Source organism: Balaenoptera musculus, chromosome 7 (genome assembly GCF_009873245.2).
Source record: "Balaenoptera musculus isolate JJ_BM4_2016_0621 chromosome 7, mBalMus1.pri.v3, whole genome shotgun sequence".
Taxonomy (NCBI): Eukaryota; Metazoa; Chordata; class Mammalia; order Artiodactyla; family Balaenopteridae; genus Balaenoptera; species Balaenoptera musculus.
This window is the reverse complement of record NC_045791.1, coordinates 91,380,530-91,401,621: the sequence shown is the minus strand read 5'-3', so window position 1 is coordinate 91,401,621 and position 21,092 is coordinate 91,380,530. Positions and strand designations below refer to the sequence as shown.

At 39.7% G+C, this 21,092-nt stretch overlaps 1 protein-coding gene across 8 annotated transcripts in view; it reads left to right on the top strand.

Moving 5' to 3' along the window:
- The first annotated feature begins 585 nt into the window (after positions 1–585).
- The window catches only part of FN1 (fibronectin 1), a 69,523-nt gene continuing 49,016 nt past the window's right edge, over positions 586–21,092 (top strand). For 4 of the 8 annotated variants that reach the window (XM_036857095.1, XM_036857094.1, XM_036857093.1 and 1 more), the window contains exons 1-12: positions 587–977; positions 1,870–1,998; positions 2,966–3,103; positions 4,465–4,596; positions 5,563–5,700; positions 8,157–8,315; positions 10,542–10,733; positions 11,534–11,713; positions 12,372–12,548; positions 13,585–13,737; positions 15,214–15,342; positions 16,362–16,505. In XM_036857095.1, coding sequence (XP_036712990.1) covers positions 830–977; positions 1,870–1,998; positions 2,966–3,103; positions 4,465–4,596; positions 5,563–5,700; positions 8,157–8,315; positions 10,542–10,733; positions 11,534–11,713; positions 12,372–12,548; positions 13,585–13,737; positions 15,214–15,342; positions 16,362–16,505 — 1,819 coding nt within the window. In that variant the 5' untranslated portion in view covers positions 587–829. Of the gene's footprint in view, positions 978–1,869; positions 1,999–2,965; positions 3,104–4,464; positions 4,597–5,562; positions 5,701–8,156; positions 8,316–10,541; positions 10,734–11,533; positions 11,714–12,371; positions 12,549–13,584; positions 13,738–15,213; positions 15,343–16,361; positions 16,506–21,092 lie in introns of all 8 variants that reach the window. The other 4 variants (XM_036857091.1, XM_036857088.1, XM_036857087.1 and 1 more) reach the window with 2 other exon arrangements.

Below are 21,092 nucleotides of genomic sequence, written 5' to 3'. Positions count from 1 at the left end.
CCCAGTAAACCAAAGAAAGGGAACAGAAGGAAAGACAGCCGCGCCCTGGGACGGCAAAGTCTACATTCCTACAGCTGCAAGGTGGTGCCTACTTTATGGTTTTACCCTCCCCCTCGAACTACACTCCAGTGAGGAGAGATTTTTTTTCCACAGGAGACGCAATGTCCTCAACCACCCCACCCCCCTCCCCGCCGCCAACCCCAATAAAATAGAAAAAGGAAGCGGGGTTGTGGGGGGATGGACTTGCGACCCCTTTGCTACACACGACTCCGGCCCCTCCCTTTCCTCCCAGTCAACCCCTTTCCAGCCGCTTCCCAATCCCCCCCCCCTTTGCTCCCCAAAAGTTTGATGACCGCAAAGGAAACAGAAAAAAGTTCTCTTGCCCAATCCTGGCGGGCGATCAGCATCTCTTTTGTTCGAGGAGAACCCACAGCCCCCCTGACGTCACCCGGAGCCCGGGCCAATCCGCGCGCGGTCGGCGGCGGCGGCGGCGAGAGGAGGGTGGGGGGAGTCCAGCCGGCCCCTCCTCCCCAGCGCCCAGGGCCTCGCGGGGGGCGGGAAGGGACAGTCCCATATAAACCCCGGCCCTCGGGGCTCGACCGCCCGCGCCGGCTGCGCTTTGCAGGGGAAGAGAGAGAGCCCTAGGCGCGAGCGGGGGAGAGGGGAGCTGCAGCCACAACTTCTTTCGTCCTCTCCTTCCCCTGTGTACCTCTACCCTTCCCTTTCCCCATCCTCCAGCCCTTACCTTCTTGGCGGCACTGTAAAGGGACTCCGCCCGCAGGTTGCGGAGGGAACCAAACTCGGTGGCAAGTTGCCTCACCGTCTGAAGATGCTCGGGGGTCCGGGGCCCCGGCTGCTGCTGCTGACCGTCCTGTCCCTGGGGACAGCGGTGCCCTCCACTGGAGCCTCGAAGAGCAAGAGGCAGGCTCAGCAGCTCGTTCAGCCCCAGTCCCCGTTGGCTGTCAGCCAAAGCAAGCGTGAGTACTGACCGCGGGCTGAAACGGGCTGTTGCAGGGATGGGACCCGTAAAGCCAACCGAAGTTGCGGCTGAAGTTTTGCGCGCGCGCGCGTGTGCAGAGTGTGCACTCCTTAATGAGAGAAACCGGCTGGGGAACCAAGCTTTGAGCAGGCTGGTTCTGAGGGCCTAGGATAAGGTAATGCCTTGGAGGACAGGGGCTCCGCGAGGTCCCGCAGGGCCCTTAGCAACTCAGGTCTAACTCCTATGAATTCATCAAAACTTGCCTTTAAAGAGAAAATGATGTATGCCTTTAAACTTTCCATTTGGGATTACTGTGGGGTTAAACGTTTGCAAAATGGGGGTGAGGAGACGGTAGCTAAATACCTGTGTTGTTCCTCCTTAGAATGAGATGTTACTGGTTCAGATTGCTTTAGAGGCCCTCAGGATGCTTCTCCAAGAAGAGAGATCAGAAATCCTCTTCCAGTTTTTCAGACACACCCTCCCTTTTCCTTGGCTAAAGGAAACTGCTGAACGTTGCCCTTCTTGACTTAGTACCCCCAAAGAGCACTGAAATTCCTTGCACGTTTTAAAATGCAGTTCCCAGTTATCTGCTTTTCAGCATGTTTCCACGCCTTTGATGCAGACCCCTGGCCAGATGGAAATGACATCATTGTATAACATTTAACTAAGTCAAAAGAAAAACAAAAGGAATAACCGAATATCTATGTGTGCAAGTTTGCAGTTAACTCTTTAGATATCTAGTCGCTTTTAATTCTCCTGATGCTCTGATGGTTAACTTTTTTCCCTGCATTTGTTGCTTAAGCTCATCAGTTTAGTTGTGCAAGAAAATTCCATCATTTGGAAAAAGGAAGGATGCAAATTTAGTGACTTTTTCCTTTAATTCTTTATAGCTGGTTGTTATGACAATGGGAAACACTATCAGATAAACCAACAATGGGAGCGCACCTACCTGGGCAGTGCCTTGGTCTGTACCTGTTATGGAGGGAGCCGGGGCTTTAACTGCGAGAGCAAGCCTGAACGTAAGTGGGGGGGAGCCTCCCTTGTACTTACTATCTTCTCATAGATGGAGAAGTAGTGCCTGTTAATTAAAGTGAGCATTAGTAATACAATTACACTCACCATTTCCTCAATAGAATTATTTGTCATTTCCTCTTGAAAAATGTTTAATAACTGCTTATATTTGCTTTTCACATGTTCTTTTTACCTTTAAAACAAAAGAACAAATGTATCCCAAAGTAGTTCCAGAGTCTTCTTTTGGGGTTTTACTTTCCCAGAGCCTTTGATGAAAAAAAAAAAAAAATGAAAAATGTTGTGTGTTCCTGCTTCCTCCAAAAAAAAAAAGATTATAAAATTTTAATTTATTAGAAAGTAATTTCAAATCTTAAACTGTAAAATTATGGCACAGAAAACACTTTGGGCAGTACACTGTAAAGCGATTTGTCCCCTGCAGTTCAACATAAAATCACTAACCACTTCAAAGTTCTCCTTCCTTTATGACCCTTGATATATTTCTTGTAAATTATGGCAACTCCTACAGAGAAGCACTGATGAGGCTAAAATGGAAATAGTAGGATTAATAAATGACAGTGCCTGGGGAGGGGCGGAAGGAGGGGGCTCTTCAGATTGTTTATTTTTATGTGGACCTTGGTTTGACTTCCTGAGCCAGAGAGGTGAATCCAAAGCCCTTCCTTCACAATCTAGCCGGTCCTAAGGTCGTACGTTACGGCTTTTTCCTAAGGGCCTGAGAATCCTTTCCAATGGCTATTCATTTCCAGAAAATTAGAGAACTTGTCAACGATTGAAAACTGAGGCTTTATTAGAGCCTAGGGTAAAATCGAGATCTCCCACGTCAATTTTTTTAAAAAATTTCCATTTGCCCCTTGCTACTCATAGAATGAAAAAGTGAGTTTTCCTTTGGATGGGAGTAGTGAAAGAGAAAAGCTGTTACATATGTGAGGCTCACATGGACTTTCCTTCTCCCCTCAGCTGAAGAGACTTGCTTTGACAAGTACACTGGGACCACTTACCGGGTGGGCGACACTTATGAGCGCCCTAAAGACTCCATGATCTGGGACTGCACCTGCATTGGGGCTGGGCGAGGGAGAATAAGCTGCACCATTGCAAGTAAGAATGGCCTTCTGTCAAGTGATGCTAAAATAGCACGATATGAATTTTTCCATTACCATCACTGTCACTTTCTGTTATCCATGACTGGATAGTCCTAATTTGGGGATTACCCCAGGCCACCAGGCACTCTTCTGTGGCCACCCGATGGGTTCCTGTGCTTCTGGAAGATGGCTCTGAGCATAGGTGGAGTCAGTGTTTAGTCTGTGTGCATTTATGAGTGTGTGTGTGTGTGTGTGTGTGTGTATACACGTGTACGTACATAACATAACCACGTGGATTTCTTGGGTTCCATTCCATTCTTAGAGGAGTTGCCCATTTTACGTTATCTGGGCATCTTCAAGCCGGACTGACCATGTGGTGATCTGCAGTGATTGGGAAGATGGTCACGAAGAGTGAATTAACCATTGTGTGGTCTGCTCTTCTTGTTTGCAATGCCCAGACCTCTTGGATCTCACAGAAACTGTCTGGTTTCTTTATAACCAATAGTTTATGCCCGGGAAGCAGATCTCTCTATTCCCAGGAATAATATGGAATGATTAGCATGATAGTGTTTCCAGGGTACTCTGGGATCTGGACTGACTCTCAGCAATTCTAGTTTAGCTAAGTCAAACTTTCCAGTATGATTCGTTGGGTTACCAATAGATTCTATTAACATAGCATTTAGTTTTTTTAATCCATCGTTGTATAAGTTACTTGATGGCTCTGTCCAAAAGACAAATCAGTCTCTTGTGAATAAGCCCAATCAGCCTTTCCCATATTTAATGTTAGGCTTTATCCAAGTGTATTGGTAAATCTTAAGAGTCAGTGTCCCATAGTGTTTACAGTCTAGTGGACAGTTTAACCTTTGCATGTGCCCTTGTATTTAACAGCCTAGAAAAGTACCCAGATTTCCACACTTGCTATATATACATCTATTTCTTTCCATCAAAATGACATTTCTAGAGTGAAATACAGACTCTCCACATCCTGAAAGCTGGAATGCTAGGCCCGATGTGGCTTTTTTCATTGAATTAGTCTCAGGCTCAACCCGCTGTGTATGTGTAGAGGCCATGCCTGGCAACCTTTCTTTTCTGCTTTAGAACCCAATTTCCTGTGATCTCTCTGGGGAACCAGGATTTATGTCTCCTTTCTTTGCCATTCAAATTTTCTCTGTGGTTTCCCATTGTGCTTAAACAAGACATTTAATTGAATGACCCAAAGTGACCAGACCTGTTAACTTTTCCCCTGTCTCTGATGGGAAAGCTGTTCTCTTACTTTGGCTAACCTAAGTGCCTATCCTGGTTGGAACATGAGACTTCTTGTTCTTAAAAATATTTTCTGTACCACTCTGTCTAACATTTGCTTTTTATCTTGAACAGACCGCTGCCATGAAGGGGGTCAGTCCTACAAGATTGGTGACACCTGGAGGAGACCACATGAGACTGGTGGTTACATGTTGGAGTGTGTGTGTCTGGGTAACGGGAAAGGAGAATGGACCTGCAAACCCATAGGTGTGTGACTCCTGGGGATGAATGAGGGGTGGGGGTGCACAGTTAAAATACTAGGTTGAGCCAAAATCTACTTGGACAAGATATATGAATTCCAATAAAAAAGATAACAAACTGAGAATTCTATTTCAAATAATGAAATGTTATAGAATCCCTAGTCTTCTTAAAGGAATCAGATCAAAAAGTACCAACCATGTATAGAAGTCTTAATTTTGTTTCAAAAACACAAGGTAGAGTTGAAAGATTTAGGAAGAAGTCATTTGTTTTCTCTAAGATCTGATTTCAGATTTCTCCTTGGTCAAGATGACAGTTATTTAAAAGAAAAAAAATGACCCCTTTGACATATTTCTTTATTGGAACGCACTGGACAAAAACACGATATGGTGTGTGCTCTGTCATCCCCTTGGTCATTTTTTGTCAAAATAAAAATTGCTGAGTTTCTTTTGGTGTCAATCCTCAGCTGAACTCTATTGATACAAATCTAAAAGTTTTTGACTATAAATTTTATTCTGATTGTTCTCTAATTCAGAGGCTTTTATTTTTCTTTGCATTGTCTCTGTTTTTACAGCAATCCAAATTTTAAATAGCTTTCTTGTCATTTTATTTAGGCATTAATAATTGGTCTTTCATAATTAAGATTAGAATTTTGCATATTTACTCTCCCTCTGGATACATACATAGATCCTTTTCACTCAAAATACTGGTGTGAATAATGGTACTAGCGGAAAATATACAGTCCATGTACTTATTAGGAGAACAGAATTTCTGCCTGCCAACTTGGCTCGAGCTTTCTTTCGCTTTGGTTACACTATGTGCTTAGTTACAGGGCGTGCCTTTCTTTTTGAACAGAGTACCACTTAAAAAAATGTGGCTGGATTTTTGCTTACACAGTACACTTTAAATTACAGGGAAACTGCACAATTCAAAATAACCCCTTTTTTTCTGTTTTTCTTTCAAATTTCCCTACAGCTGAGAAATGTTTTGATCACGCTGCTGGGACTTCCTACGTTGTCGGGGAGACCTGGGAAAAGCCTTATCAAGGCTGGATGATGGTGGATTGTACTTGTCTGGGAGAAGGCAGTGGACGCATCACCTGTACCTCCAGAAGTATGTTTTAGATATTTATGTTAAAGATGAGGCCAGGCATTGTTTTCTGGATTCCTAGAGAGAATTGTCATGTGATGTCACTTAGAACACATCCATTCCACCAACGTGGTAACGTTTGGATGTCAAGAAAAGTTCCATAAGCAACTTATTTTACTTCTTCAAAGAAGACTAAATTAAAAAAAAAAAAAAAAACTTAGTTCAATAAGGTCTTAGGTTTTCACCTACTGAGAAAAAACCTTAATATGCATTTAAATGCCAAATGTGTTGTGGACCTGAAGATTAGTTGCAAATGCTTCATCTAAAGTATCACTGAGATATTTTCTAAGTAGCAAAGAAATCGTTAAAATAACATGCAAATGCATCTTTGGGCATGTGGGTGCTCTTGACATAGAAAGGAGCTAAAGCTCTAAAGTTTGTGGTTTCCTTCTATGTTTGAAATTTAAATAAGGCATATTCATTGACAAAATTGATGAAAATAAGAAGTACTTACCCCATAGGTCAAAATTATGTGTTTATTCTGGGGTTAAGGACGGTGTCTCTTTAGGTTTACTAGTGCTGTGAAGAAGCTACCCTCTGCTATCTCTGCTGCTGTCTAAGATTGCCCTGGGGCCTTACTTGTTGCCTTACGGGTTCAAGGCTCCTTTTTTGAAATTTCAAACCAATAGTGATTATAGAGTTTGCTGAAGCAAAACAGCCATTAGCTATCGATGTTATAAATAAATTTAAAATCACATCTAAATAATTTTGAACATATTTTATTTACCTAGCTTAAAGCACTTAACCATCTTAACATGTTCATCATCCAAATTTGAATTCTTTGCAAGCAAAAAATAGTCTCTCCTGAAAAGTGATAACAATTCTAACCAAATCGTTCCCAGAATCTTCCAGTTCATTAAATCTTTTGCATTTAAAATTTTATTATGATTCTCAGACTTCCAAGACCTTGGAGGAAATGTTTTAGCTTAAGACAAATTAGATGTTTGACTTAAACTCTTATCTATTATTTAAAACTCTTCTAATAGCAAGTTGGGAAAAGTTTCTCAAAGAAAAGTCATTTATTCCATGAAATTGTATAAGCCCCTACTTTATACAAGATGGTATAGGGATGCAAAAATGAATTGGACATTAAGCCAGCTTTCAAAGAGCACTTAGTAAGTAGGTCAGGGTGATGAGAAAGGCTTATACATATTCACATTCTACAAAGCACAATATTAATGACTTGAAGACAAATACTGAAATAGTGCAGTGGAAGTTCAGGGGAAGACAACACTTTTAGCTGGGGATTTGGGGAAAAGTGTAACCAGCAATGATATCTTTATTCAGACTTCTGCTGTGGTGGGAGATCAATGTGGGTGTGTATTTGTGTGAACTTACATTAACTAATTATTTTTTCTCTAACCCAGTGCAATGATTTTCTGATTCACAAACAAATCAAATCCTCTCTACTCACATTGTAGCATATGGGCAAAGCTGGATTATAATTGAAACAATCTATTTGCCAGATAATTGAACACATAGACGAATAGTAATTTAGTTACAAATTATCATTTTATATTAATAATCCCACTCTTCCATCAGAGAGTTAACACCGAGCAATTCAAAAGAGGCCTTTTTGTTAGTGATGTTAAATAGATGTGTGTTTGTGGAGGTGGGGTGGGACCAGGGGAGAGAATATTTTAGTCGAAGAAGTTGGTAGTCCCCTGAATTGTTTTACATAACAAATGAAGAAAGAGATGCTGCTATCTTTTAATTGCTCCTTTGGGGCAGTTGGGGGAGACCCTTTGAGACCTACTTGCCTCCCTATTGTTCCTAGTTATCTAAAGAAAGTCCCCTATGGAAAGGCAGGCTGTATACAATAATGACTACGAGAAAGCCCGAGGAGCCTGAGAAGGAAAGAGAGGGGAGACTAGAAAGCCAGAGGATAAATTTGGTCAAATGAACAATGTGAAAACAATGTAATGAATGAAAGATTGGATTTTGACCAAATTTAATGAGTTGAATGAATGAATGAAGATTTAACGAATGAAAAAATTGTTTTGGCAGACAGAGAAGTGGAACTAGACTAAATCATACAGCTCCCTTCACACTGTTTCAGATGCAGTCCCACCTTTCAGAAGTTAGCTCCCGTGGCACCACAGCTGAATACAAACGTGTCATCCAAAACAACTCACCAAGCTGGAAACAACTCTTTTCTTTTAAAATTTTTATTGGAGTACAGTTGACTTATACAATGTTGTGTTACTTTCAGGTATTCAGCAAAGTAACATACATATACATATATCCACTCTTTTTCAGATCCTTTCCCCATATAGGTTATTACAGAATATTGAATAGAGTTCCCTGTGCTATACAGCAGGTCGTTATTAGAAACAACTCTATTCTTATTTTAGGTTTGCACTGAGCACTTGCCAAGCTCGACCTGATTTACATGTTTCATTGCTTCCTTTCTGACACAGACAGATGCAACGATCAGGACACCAGGGCATCCTATAGAATTGGGGATACCTGGCGCAAGAAGGACAATCGGGGGAACCTGCTCCAGTGCATCTGCACCGGCAACGGCCGTGGCGAGTGGAAGTGTGAGAGGCACACGACCCTGCAGACCACGTCTGCTGGTGAGGCTCAGGGCCAGTGGGACCCAAACGGGGGCACCTTGCATAAAGCATTTCTGCAAATCCATCTTTTCCCTTGACACGCCATTGAAGGATGATTTGCAGTGTTTTTGCTAGTAAGCTGAGTTCATCTGCAGACTGTTGGTTGTTAAAAGTTTGTTTAATGTCAAGTTTTAAACAAATACAAATGAAATGAAAATGGATCTTAGGGGAAAAAAATCAGTTTTAGCCCCAAGAGGTAAAACTGATGTCTAAGAAAATGCTAACCTACATGATTTATACATAAAGGTATAGATAGATAAATATATATAGATCTATAGATGTATACGCATATGGATACACACATATACATACAAATTTATGTGTATTTTGAATATCTAAAGTGCATTTTAATGGAAATGTGAGATTTTTGATGAGTTACATGATCACTTGATTATTCTGCTAGGAAAAGGGGAAAAGTACATTTGTTCTTTTTCAGAATGGAATATATCTCCTTGTCCTGACATTCTGCTTTTTTTTGTAGCAGACACAATCCTTGATGTGTGGTTTCCATGCTCCAGCAAACTTTGTTGCATTCCATAAAATAATGCACAATCATTTTTTCCATGTATTAGCATTCACAATTTGAGAAAACCAGAGGAGGCGTAGAGATGGGAAGGAATGACACAATATCTAAGCATTTTTTAAAATAAAAGAAGTTTTAATTATTTCTAGAACAAGAACAAGATCTTTGCATTGTAGCTCATTTTGTAAGAATCTAAAGAAAGAAATAGGGCAATCAAGAGTGTGTAATTCTTTATTATTCTTGCTCTGTTTTGATCAAGTTTTCACTACACAGTGTGCTAGCATTGTTGTTTAGTCTTTTATCAATTGGTCATTGAGCTAAAACTATTAATTACTTGTTTGGACCTTTTTCCTTTTGATGAGTTTTCATCTTGCTGTGAGCACTTATGAAGGTGAACAAGATTAGATCTGATAATATCTTTGAGTTATTTGATTATTTTCAGTAAGATTGCTGCTGACCAAAAAAAGAAACAATTACAAATCTCAGTCTACTGAAGTAGTTTAAATTCAAAGGGTAGTTGGGGTTAAATGCGGTAAGCATTCAATAATTGTTATCTGTTTTTATTAATATTACTAATATTATACTGAAATGGCTCCATTGTTCAAAAATGTTTGAGCAACATCGGGTTAAACCAAATGGAACCTTCTACAGGATCTTAATGCTCCTTTGCACCATGACTCTGCCAGGTGGGGTGTATGAATACAGATGCCATGTTCCCCCCACATGTGTGACTTTGGGACTGTAGGCTATGAAGTATTTGGGTTCTAGTGTTTAGCTTACAGAGAGGCTGAATTCAGTCCATCAGTCATCCTAGCTTCAGTTCTGATTCCACTCTTCCTTGGGCCTTGCCCTCGGGAGAACAAATTTCTATAAGTTTAAAGAAAAGATCAACATATTCTGTTGTCTTACTCTGAAAGGAAAGCAGTATTAAGAGAATTGATTGGTTTTAGAAAACACCACAACAGAATTCCCAGCTAATCCTGGGGAGAAACAAACCGCGGAAGGAGGGGCAGCGAATAGAGACTCCAATGTGGCTGCCCGGGGCATCCTCTGAGGAGCTCAGGGTTACACCGATGGCAATAGGTCTGCTGCAGAGGGGCAGGGGCTTCTCAAAACAGTATCAGGAAGAGAGATGCCCAGATATAGTGGGCAAATGGGAGATGCTAAGAGAGGAAGGGTGAGACAGACCATTCCAGGCCAAGGGAAAAGCATGAGGACAGCACAGGGTACAGAAGGGAATGACGAGCAGCTCAGCGAGGCCAGAGATAAGAGCAAGGACGGAAGTGGTCAGAAGCGAGCTGAAAGCAGGTTAGGTGTGTAGGATTGTGAAGGCGTGAACTTTGAGCTCGCTGGAGTGAGTAAGGAGTTGTTGAAGGTATCTGCTCTGTTGAGTGGCAGAATAAAGTTTGTGATTTAGAAATATACTCTCGGTAGCTCCAGATAAGCTAGAAGATGGAAACCCCTGGGTAAACTCCTGTGGATTATTTCCTAGGCTGAGTGCAAAAGCTAATGCAGAAAGGGACGGGCATTTCTTTCCAGTCCCAGCTCAGTAACAACACAGATTGCAGAGTCATCTGTATGGGACCTTGAAGATCCGAGAAAACTACTCCAGAAAGTAGTTTTCTCTAAACCAGCTCTGTGCCTTTCCTTTCTTGTGCCCTTAGGATCTGGCTCCTTCACAGACGTCCGAACGGCCATTTACCAGCCACAGCCTCACCCCCAGCCGGCTCCATACGGTCACTGTGTCACAGACAGCGGTGTGGTTTACTCCGTGGGCATGCAGTGGCTGAAGACACAAGGAAATAAGCAAATGCTTTGCACTTGCCTGGGCAATGGAGTCAGCTGCCAAGAGACAGGTCTGTGTCATCTTTTTAAAAGAGAGTACTGATAACGTTTTTATTATTTAGATTTTGAAAGGCAATACATTCATTTACCAAAAAATGTAAAACAATAAAACAAACAAGAAAAGCTTGTAATCTTACCGCCCTGTGATAACCACCAGGGTTGGCATTTGATATATTTTCTTCCAGTCTTTTTAATCTATGTATTTTCTTTCCTGTAGTGAGTACTAAACTGCTATGTACTGTCTCTGTTTGTCTAAAACGTTGTTACAAGAGGTTACTTTCTGAATAGCTAATCCATCCCTATTTGGTACTCTAAATCTCAAAGTTCTGAAACTCTGTGATGTAAACTTCTTTCAACAACCTAATGCATCTCTTCCGCGCTCTAAAAGTGGTAGTAATCATAGCAATAATAATTGGCACACGACTTTTCCCCTAGTACAGCCTCATGTATTAATTCTTATAGCACCAACAGAGTTGTATATACACCTCCAGTATCCCTTGAGCAGCATCTTTAATTAAACCTGTAGTAATACAGCTTTGCAAGTGGGAAACTGAGGCATGGTAGCAGAGGTGGTAACAAAGGATGTCAGAAGAAGAACTCAGGTGTTGCTCTACCCACAAAAAACGTGGCTTCATGAATAAGGCATTTTGACAATATTATGATCTGGTTAATACTTACAGCTGGTCATACTCAGTTTTGTTTTTTTTTCTTTGAGGACACATGCTCAGTCTCAGTTAAGTATAAATGAGGAGCTACTGGTGGGAGATAAATGCTGCTGTATTTACTGAGACCCTTTTGGTTATGCTTGTAGCTATAACCCAGACTTATGGTGGCAATTCAAATGGGGAGCCTTGCGTCCTACCATTCACCTACAACGGCAGGACTTTCTACTCCTGCACCACGGAAGGGCGACAGGATGGACATCTGTGGTGCAGCACAACTTCCAATTATGAGCAAGACCAGAAATATTCTTTCTGTACAGACCATACTGGTGAGTATCCCAAGGGAAAAACAAAACAATGAGAAAACCCCATTTCTCATGCCCTATTTTTATTGGCCAGCAAGCTAGCTGTTTATTTTGAGGCTACACTTGAGAAGTATCACTTTTGTGCAGTCTGGACCCAAGAGACATGGAACTAACTTTGCAGCTAAAGATCCTTCCAAGTTTCCCAGTAATCTTGAGAAATGACACCAAGGGAAAAGCCCTCCAGTGCATTTATTTTTGACACACTGGGATTGTTATGTGATTAAAGATACTTGTATGGTAAAATCAGTAGACACTCCCACAGGGCTGAAGAATATACAGGAGGCAGGCCTGAGTGCTTTTGCTTTTCTTTTGGTTAAAACTATGTCAATGGTCAAAGTGACCATTTAATCTTTTTTCTTTTCTTTTTTTGTCTGGGAAAATGAGAGTGAAAATTGGATTTAAATCTGTTTGAAAGGTGAAGGTGAATAATAGAGTTCTAAGCCTCCTACACTAAGGAGGCTTAGAACTATCTTATCAGACATCTTTTATTCTGAGACAGACTCTCTGTGAATTAGTTGCAGAAACTGGGCTCTCTCAGAACCTTTCTGTAATAATTCCCCGCTGTACATTGGAAAGCTCAGTTGTAATCTTTTTCTTCCTATTTGTGTGTTGTTCTGGGCAGTTTTGGTTCAAACTCGAGGTGGAAATTCCAATGGTGCCTTGTGCCACTTTCCCTTCCTGTACAACAACCGAAACTACACCGACTGTACGTCCGAAGGCAGGAGGGACAACATGAAATGGTGTGGAACCACACGGAACTATGACGCTGACCAGAAGTTTGGATTCTGCCCCATGGCTGGTAAGATGAAGCCCTTGTAGACAGTCATTTGTGGAATAAGACAGAAGAATAATGTGCAGTTTACTCCTATTTCACCCATTAAGACAATTTTGAGACAGCAGAAAACTTTATGAAATATATATAATCAAATATATAAGAATTATATAATTAGTTATATGATTTAAAAATCATATAATTTAATGTCCAAAAATATGTAAATATGATAAAAATACTTTTTTTAAAGTCTGGAAATATACATGTTTTCAGAGGTTTGTCTTTTGTAAAAAGCACACAACTGAGTAGCTTAAAACATTTAAGTGACTGCTCTAGTCACAGGCTTTCAATATTTACATGCCATTTTGGAATAAGCTCTATTACTTATTAAATACCAAAATGACTCAAAGTCTGTGTTTTCCGACCAGTAGGGATCTTTTTTTTAAAAGGGGGGCTCTAGTTTGTGTGAATGGAGAAAGGGGAACCAATACCTTTTATTTGTTTTCAAATTTCAAGAGTCGCTAGACTACATTTGATTTTCCGATTATAGAACCAAGAACCCATGCACTGTCAAGTGTGAATAGGAGGCAATGAAACATCAGAAGAAAACTACTTACACTAACTTTTATTCCTCTCATTTCAGCAAAAGAGACTGTTGGATTTAGAAGGAAAACACACGTTAGCTTACAATTCTATACCCATACACATTGTTTCCCTTTGATCTAGAATAAACTGAGACTAGAAAAAGTTATGGGACAGTAGTCAAATCCAGGCTTCTAGAACACTGCAAATCCTTTGAGTGGGTAGGCATTATTGTGGTTTACATCCCCTAACCATTCTGTAATTTTTCCCTGCAACAAACCTCATCTTTGGACTATGTTTTCTCTCTCTGGTACTCAAAACTCTACACACCCACAGAGCAGCGCTGATTTTTTTGAGGCACACAAGACTTCTTTCCAAGTGAGAGCTCATAGGATCACCAAACCGGACCGATAATATTGCATACGTTTTAGTCCTTGTGATCATTTATCCAGTAACACGTTTCTCATCTGTTTCCAAACAGCCCACGAGGAAATCTGTACAACCAATGAAGGGATCATGTATCGCATTGGAGACCAGTGGGACAAACAGCATGATATGGGCCACATGATGAGATGCACATGTGTTGGGAACGGTCGTGGAGAATGGACATGTGTCGCCTACTCCCAGCTCCGAGGTATGCTCGCTCGTTAATGAAAATAGTTGAGAGGACAAAGAATACAGAGAGGCAGACTTTTACATGAAAACTTGTACTTTACCAAAAGCAGGAGAAGAAATATGCAATGCCACTCCATTAGTCTACTGTTCTGGATAAATTTTGCATGTTAGACAGCCACTTAAGAAAATCTGGCTGAGCAATTCTAAGATTCTGAAACATTCCCAGGATGTAAGTACTTAGGCTGAGCCAAAAATATGACTTCAAAGGCTAGAACACAACCACTTGATCCTTTTAGCTTGTAGGTGTGCTGTTGGATTCTTATCTAGAAAGGACGGGGTAATTTTTGTAAAGAAAAGAGACCATGCTATTCTTTTTTTTTTTTTTTTTTTTTTCATCTGTCCCTAATACTTGATTAGTCACCTCTAGGCCTGTTCCCAGCTATGTGGGCTCCAAGGAGGGGGTCACCATTCACCAGCTCTCAGCTGGGAACTTGAGAAGGCCTTGGCCTATCTCTCTGGGGTCATGGACTGTAGAGTTTAAAGGGGCCTTTCCTGGGTCAGTATGGTGCACCCAGGTAGGGGCACAGATGGGGGCCAAGACCCCAAGCTTGCCACCCCTCTGCCAGCTTAGTTGTGTTTGGATCCAAATTTAAGGAGACAAAGACATAGAGACCAATTTCTTTTGTTCACTTCGTTCTTTTCCCCTTTGGACCCAGGTATAGGATATAAGGGTGTTGAACTATTAAAACTATTTTAGTTTTTCTATTTCTTTGATTTGAAAAGGAGGATTTAGGTAGAACTCTGAGCTAATAAATAGTCCATGTAGCCTCTGTGTTGACAGTGGCCTGAACTTGTTCTCCTTTTATGGTGCCCAATGGGCGACACAATCCAGGACTAAAACAATTACATATGATGTTGCAGAGCTGAAAAGGACACTAGAAAGACATACAGACCAACTCCTCATTTTACAGAGGAAGGAGCTGAGTCCCAAAGAGGGAAGTAATTTTCTCAGGATCTCAGCGAGTTAGCAACAGACTTGGCCTAGTTTTTTTTTTTAACTTTCCAGATGCCTTTTGTGGTATTTTATTTCCCAAATCCCAAATATCTCCCCACCCCTGCTAATCCAGAGATGAGACCATCACATCATGCTGGGCGTCCTATAAGTATGTTTAATCTCCCTTCTATTTATTGTAACAAGCAGAGATCTAAAGGTCATTATCAACCCAGCGAGAACTTTTCTGAAAGTTAAAATTTGTTGTGTATACTTTGATTTCTAATCTTTACAAGTCTATAAGAAAGAGAATTTTTTTTTGCAAAAATTGTAGTACTGACTAAGCTTTGAAAAACATGTTTATTCTATGCCAATAGAAGAGTTATTTTAGTGGGAGGTGTTGATAATTACGTGGAAGGAACTGTATGCTTCGCAAAGCGTAGCTTCTTTTATTTCATCAGTGAAACTTAAAAATTCTCCACCCATCCCACTGTTTCTAAACAGATCAGTGCATCGTCGACGACATCACATACAATGTGAATGACACATTCCACAAACGTCACGAAGAGGGACACATGCTGAATTGTACCTGCTTCGGTCAGGGCAGGGGCCGGTGGAAGTGCGATCCCATTGGTAAGTAGCCTTGTGTCTCTAGTTGGATTTGGACACTGAGTATAGCTAGCAAGTTTCAGATAAGGAGAGTCATTTGATATTACTTGATTAAAGCTGGCTGTAGACTTTGATCATGGCCTGAAGAGGGCTTGGCAAAGTCTCTTCTCTAATCATGGACCAATATATAATCTTGATAGTGGTAGTCATTTATTTTTGCTGAATTTGGTAACACATGAAGGTTTATTTTAATTGAAACAAATTTGTTTTTGGGTTCTGAATCATAAAGATAATTATTGTTGTGAAAGAGAACTTTCCTTTGCTGGACTGTGCAATAATGTGAACAAATGATTATGCCAGTAAATACCTCCCTCCAAATACTTTATTTTTCTTGGCTGCCCTTTTTAATAGATCTAAGCAAGTAGTGAAGGTTAAGCCTTAAAAGAGCTGTGTTACCAGCTTTAATGTAATCCACTAATATTCCTTTACTCAAAGAGACATGTTGCTCACCCAGAAAACAAACTGATCAGATGAGTTTGTTTGACCTGAGATTGCCAAAGCAGAGAGAGGCCTGAGAGGGTTTCTTAGAAGCTGCTCAGTAAGTGTTCATTCGTTGAAATTTAGTTCAATTCATTTATATATAAAATTAAGTCCTCCACATTTTGAAGAAATGTATAAAGTGGTATTTTATCCTTGCTATTCAAATGGTAAATCATTTGCATTAAAATGGATAAAATATAATATCTAATTTATTTTCCTCAAATTAATATTCAGAATGTCACTATATACTGAAATCTAAATCTTAACATTTTTATTTAGAAATGATATTCTTTTAGAAAGCTAACTACTCCTCCCAATGGGTACTTTTTGACCATTAACTGTCAAGGTAAAAGATATGAACAAAATATTTTTTAACCGCATGTATTTGTAAGGACAGTTGCAAGTTTTTATTAAAACTAAGAATATGTGCTCTAGCACACCAAATTTCAATTTGTAGCTTTAAGTCTTCAAGGCTGCTTATCTTTTACTTGTATATATTTTAGATCAATGCCAGGATTCAGAATCCCGTACGTTTTATCAAATTGGAGAATCATGGGAGAAGTTTTTGCATGGAGTCAGGTACCAGTGCTACTGCTATGGCCGTGGCATTGGGGAGTGGGGCTGCCAGCCCATACAGACCTATCCAGGTAAGTAGCTCTATTACCGCAAATTGAGAACTGTCCACTGGGTTATAAAAACAGGGCAGCATCAGTGTTTGTTAACACTGATGTCTAACTTGGTGTCCCCTCCCTTTCCCATCCTTTTCTCATATCACTGTCTAATCATCAGTCGAATTTTTTACAAAAATGGTTTTCCTTTCTCCCCAATCAAGTAGAAGGAGTAGAAGCCTATGAAAATGTGCCTATATGTAAATTTGTTTCTTAACTTTGTAGAGCATTCCATTAGGTTAAAACACGGGCTAATTTCATTTCTCATCTCTACATGAAAATAGAAACCATGAGGTGAGCGATGCTGGGAGTAAAGGTCAGGGTTTTATGTTATGGTTCTTAGCAGAGAAGTTGCATGGAGAAATTGCATGAAATACAACATAGGGTATGTGTCCATTTAGCAGTTCATCCAGGCCCTCTTTTTGTCAAAATGTTCACCTGTTTGATCAGTTGGAGTCTGGAACAAAGTATCCTGGGTCAAGAGTTGAGTAACTTGGTCAGTTCTCTGCCCATGCAGTTCAAATACTCGAAAATGTTTATTGCTGGATTTTTTTCAGGTCACAGGACATAATGCCTAGCTGGAGGTGTTATTCATTTTAGAAAAAATTTTTGAATTTAATTTTCACTGAGTGATTAATTACAATAAGATGGGTTGAATTATGAAACTTTAATTTTTAGGCATCAGTTATTTGAGCAATTACTGAGGTCAAAGCCTCCTGAATATCTGTTAACTTAAGACATGGGGCCTATATTCAGAAACAAAAGGAGAGATCTTCAGGACGTTGGAATCTGCCTATGACAGAAATCAAGATTCAGTTAACTAAGTCCCTTTATAACATGATAAGAGGTTCACTGTCATAGAGAACAAGATATGAAACAACTTGGCCAAAGACAGTGTTTGCCAAGACATGGGTCCCAGCTCTGTACATGCTGCTAAGGAGATACAAGTCAAGCTTCATTCATTATTTCCTCATCGGTAAAATGGGGAGATGACAGCTGATTACCAGCACTAACAAACTAACAATCTGTGATCCTAGAAACCAACCACCCAGATATACCCTTTCTGAACTTTGAAGAGACCTTCCTCTCCCCAATCTTCAGACACTATCTGGGCTGCAGAAGATGATTTGGCTTTAAAGGGCTCTCAGCACAGATTGACCTGGCTCTTAAATTGTATTTCATGGTGGATTTGTGTGTAGGAATCACTTAAAATAATTTTTTTGTGTAATAATTTTTAAAAATCTGATTGCAGAATTACTGTAAGTTCAGAAAGTATATAACTGAGGTGTTTTTTTCTTTTTTTTTCTTTAATGATGCAACCAAAGGATAGAAACTTCTAAAGAAATGCTCTTAATGTCTGCGTTTATGGTTGTTATTGGCATGGTGTGGCAATGTTGAAAGTGATTTCCTTCTCAGCGAATTGGAGAGAACTTTTTTCTCTCTCTCTTTTAAAGTAAGCCTGTTCCCGTAGCAGCTTGCGGGAAGCCTTTAGGTGGGCATGCCAGAGATGAAATCTAGATGGGAGGGAATCCTCCTGTATTGGAGTTTCATGTGTTGACCTTGTTCCTACTCTTTAAAAAGTTTAACAGTAGAGCGCTTTGAGCATAGAGGAGATTTAGGGGAGAGGAGATTGGCCTCGGTTCGCAGTCTGGGTCTTATCTGTGTGTTTGGTTTGCTCAGTGGTTCCTGCCTGGCTTCTGGGGTTTTCAGAGTGTGGGAAGGATAACGGAACAACAGATTACCAGTAGGTTGTCTCTGAGCCTTGCCCTGTTTGTTCCTCCAACAGAGGACTCGGTAGAGATGTTCAAACTAACAGAAGATAAGAGGCTTTTGGTTTGTCGATAAACAACCAGGGAAGCACAGATCTCTGCAAAATAAATAAAGAAAAAAGGGCTGAGTTGCAAACTCATAAATGTTTAACTTCTCCGGGGTCACCATTACTGGAAATTATTCATTTGGGCCTTATTTCAAACTGGTTTTAAAAGTATAGACATTGTATCCTATCTCTCTACTTAGCTATTTTATTGTTAGTCTGATCATATTGAATAAGAGAGGGAGTAGAGTTTTCCCAGTGGTGAGTCATTGCTCAGTTAATTTAAAAAGTTTTACCAATTAACCAATATCAAAAGGATTATCAAAATTTTAAATCTAAATAATGTAAATGATGTCAAAATTTTCAGATTTCTTGTCTTCAAATCATGTGTAGCAAAAGCAGAATAGAGTGATAGCTGGAATTTAATTGACCTTACAAATAATGGACAGCTTCTTTTCTTTCTGGACAAAAATGTGCTAAATGCAAGACATCCCATTACTGTTTAATGCAGTTCCCTTAAAGGTGAGCTATGGCACAAGCCTGAAATTGAAAACATAGGATTTCAAACCAGCCCTTGAAATTTGAGAAAGGAAACTTCTGTTGGTTTGCTCCATCACTGAGTAAAAACCACTACCCCTGTTTCTTTTCCCTCCCTTCTCCTTTACTCTCCTCGTCCTGTGGACATAGCAGCAAGATTAAGCTTAACGGTAGGCCGTAAAAGTCGTTTGTGTTATCCTTCTAAAACTTAATCTTGATAGACATTTAACCATCATAATTTTTTTAAACTAAAGACGATTTTTTAAGAGCAGTTTTACATTCACAGCAAGGTTGAAAGGAAGGTACAGAGATTTCCCGTGTTCCCCCTGCCCCAACATATGCACAACTTCCCCTAATTCAACATCCCCACCAGAGTGGTACATTTGTTACAATCGAGAACCTACATTGACACTTTATCACCCAAAGTCCATGGTTTGCATGAAGGATGACTCTTGATGCTGTACATTCACGGCAACATAAACTGTTTCCCCTCAAAATCATGGTTGCTAAATTAAATAAAATACATATCAGGTGTCTCTTTACATGAGGAAACTATGGTAGGGTTTCTTTAAAGGATCAATATTTAAACAATGTTATACCAATTATTGTAAGTAATTTAAGGATGTGATATTCCTATATTTACTGGTATGTATGGGAGTACTTTAAATAATCACATTTCTAAAATTTTGCCTCAGGGTTCATTTTTAAAAACTTATTTACGTTCATAAGGATCTTCAAAAGGGGTGATTCAAAGAGGGTCATGCAACTGACTTCTGCCAGTTAATTAAAACAAACAACACCCTGCCATGTTCTGTGAAATATATACCACTTTAGAATTAAAAATTGAGAATTTTATATATTAATTTTGGTTTTCATATAGCTTACAAATATGCGCATTAGATGAAATTAAGATTCAAAGAATGTTTGTTAGTCTTCAGCCAACTTTGAATTATTCTCAGTGTGGAAGTGAGTATATTATTCTAGAACTTTTGAGTCTACCCAGATACGCAAGTTGTATATTTGTTCTGCTAGAAAAAACTTTGTTTTCAAAGAGAATTTAATAGCAAAGATAATAATTAATTTGAAAATCAATATTTTTTTCTATGACCTTACAGAAAATTTAAAACCGTTTATCGTCTGCTGAACTGCTTTATTAAACATGCAAAGTTTTGCTCTGTTTGACAGAGTGGCAGTTAGAAATTCTTGGAAAGGTTATTACAAGGAACTTTATTTTTATTTCTAAGTTGAACATTGACATCATTAAAAAAAACAGTGTTTAGGGAAAAGATAGTGTTCTGTTCTGCAAGCGTAAATTTTCCATCTATTTCATTATTATCCTAAATGGAGTCAACCCTATTAAGAAATTGATTCCATTTCTCTTATTTTGCCTTTTTTTAAAAAAAATTATTTGTTTTATTTATTTATTTTTGCCTGTGTTGGGTATTCGTTGCTGCTCGCAGCCTTTTTCTAGTTGTGGCGAGCGAGGACTACTCTTCATTGCGGTGCTCGGGCTTCTCATTGCAGTAGCTTGTTTTGTTGCAGAGCATGGGCTCTAGGCACGCGAGCTTCAGTAGTTGTGGCACGCGGGCTCAGTAGTTGTGGCTCACAGGCTCTAGAGCGCAGGCTCAGTAGTTGTGGCACAGGGGCTTAGTTGCTCCACGGCATGTGGGATCTTCCCAGACCAGGGCTCAAACCCGTGTCTCCTGCATTGGCAGGCAGATTCTTAACCACTGTGCCACGAGGGAAGTCCTGCCTTTTTTTAAAAAACAAAAGAAACAAACCACACTTTAAATTTTGTTAGTAATAGTTATACACATTAAGATGTGCAAATATTGAATCTAGTATATACTACAAAATGTCATTTTGTTGATAAATATTTCTGAAAAAATGTCTGATCTCTTGATAATTTGACCAATCAATGGAATGATTTTAGACTAAACTTCCTGAATAAAAATAAAACTAAAACTTTTTTCCAAACTGATAGGATGCTTAGACTGATGGGATGAGAAATAAAAACTGAGTCTTTAATTATTACCTTTGTCTGTTTGTCTAAGATTCTACCCCATTTAGAAATGTGTTTGTTTTACATCATGTCACATGGCCTTTGGAATGTTTTTTCCTTCTTGATGGTAGATTTGTTCTTGATGAAAGGCTCCACAAACTAGAATTTCCTTCAAAGAAGTTTAGTATAATGAGTAAATGAAGTTTGCATTCTG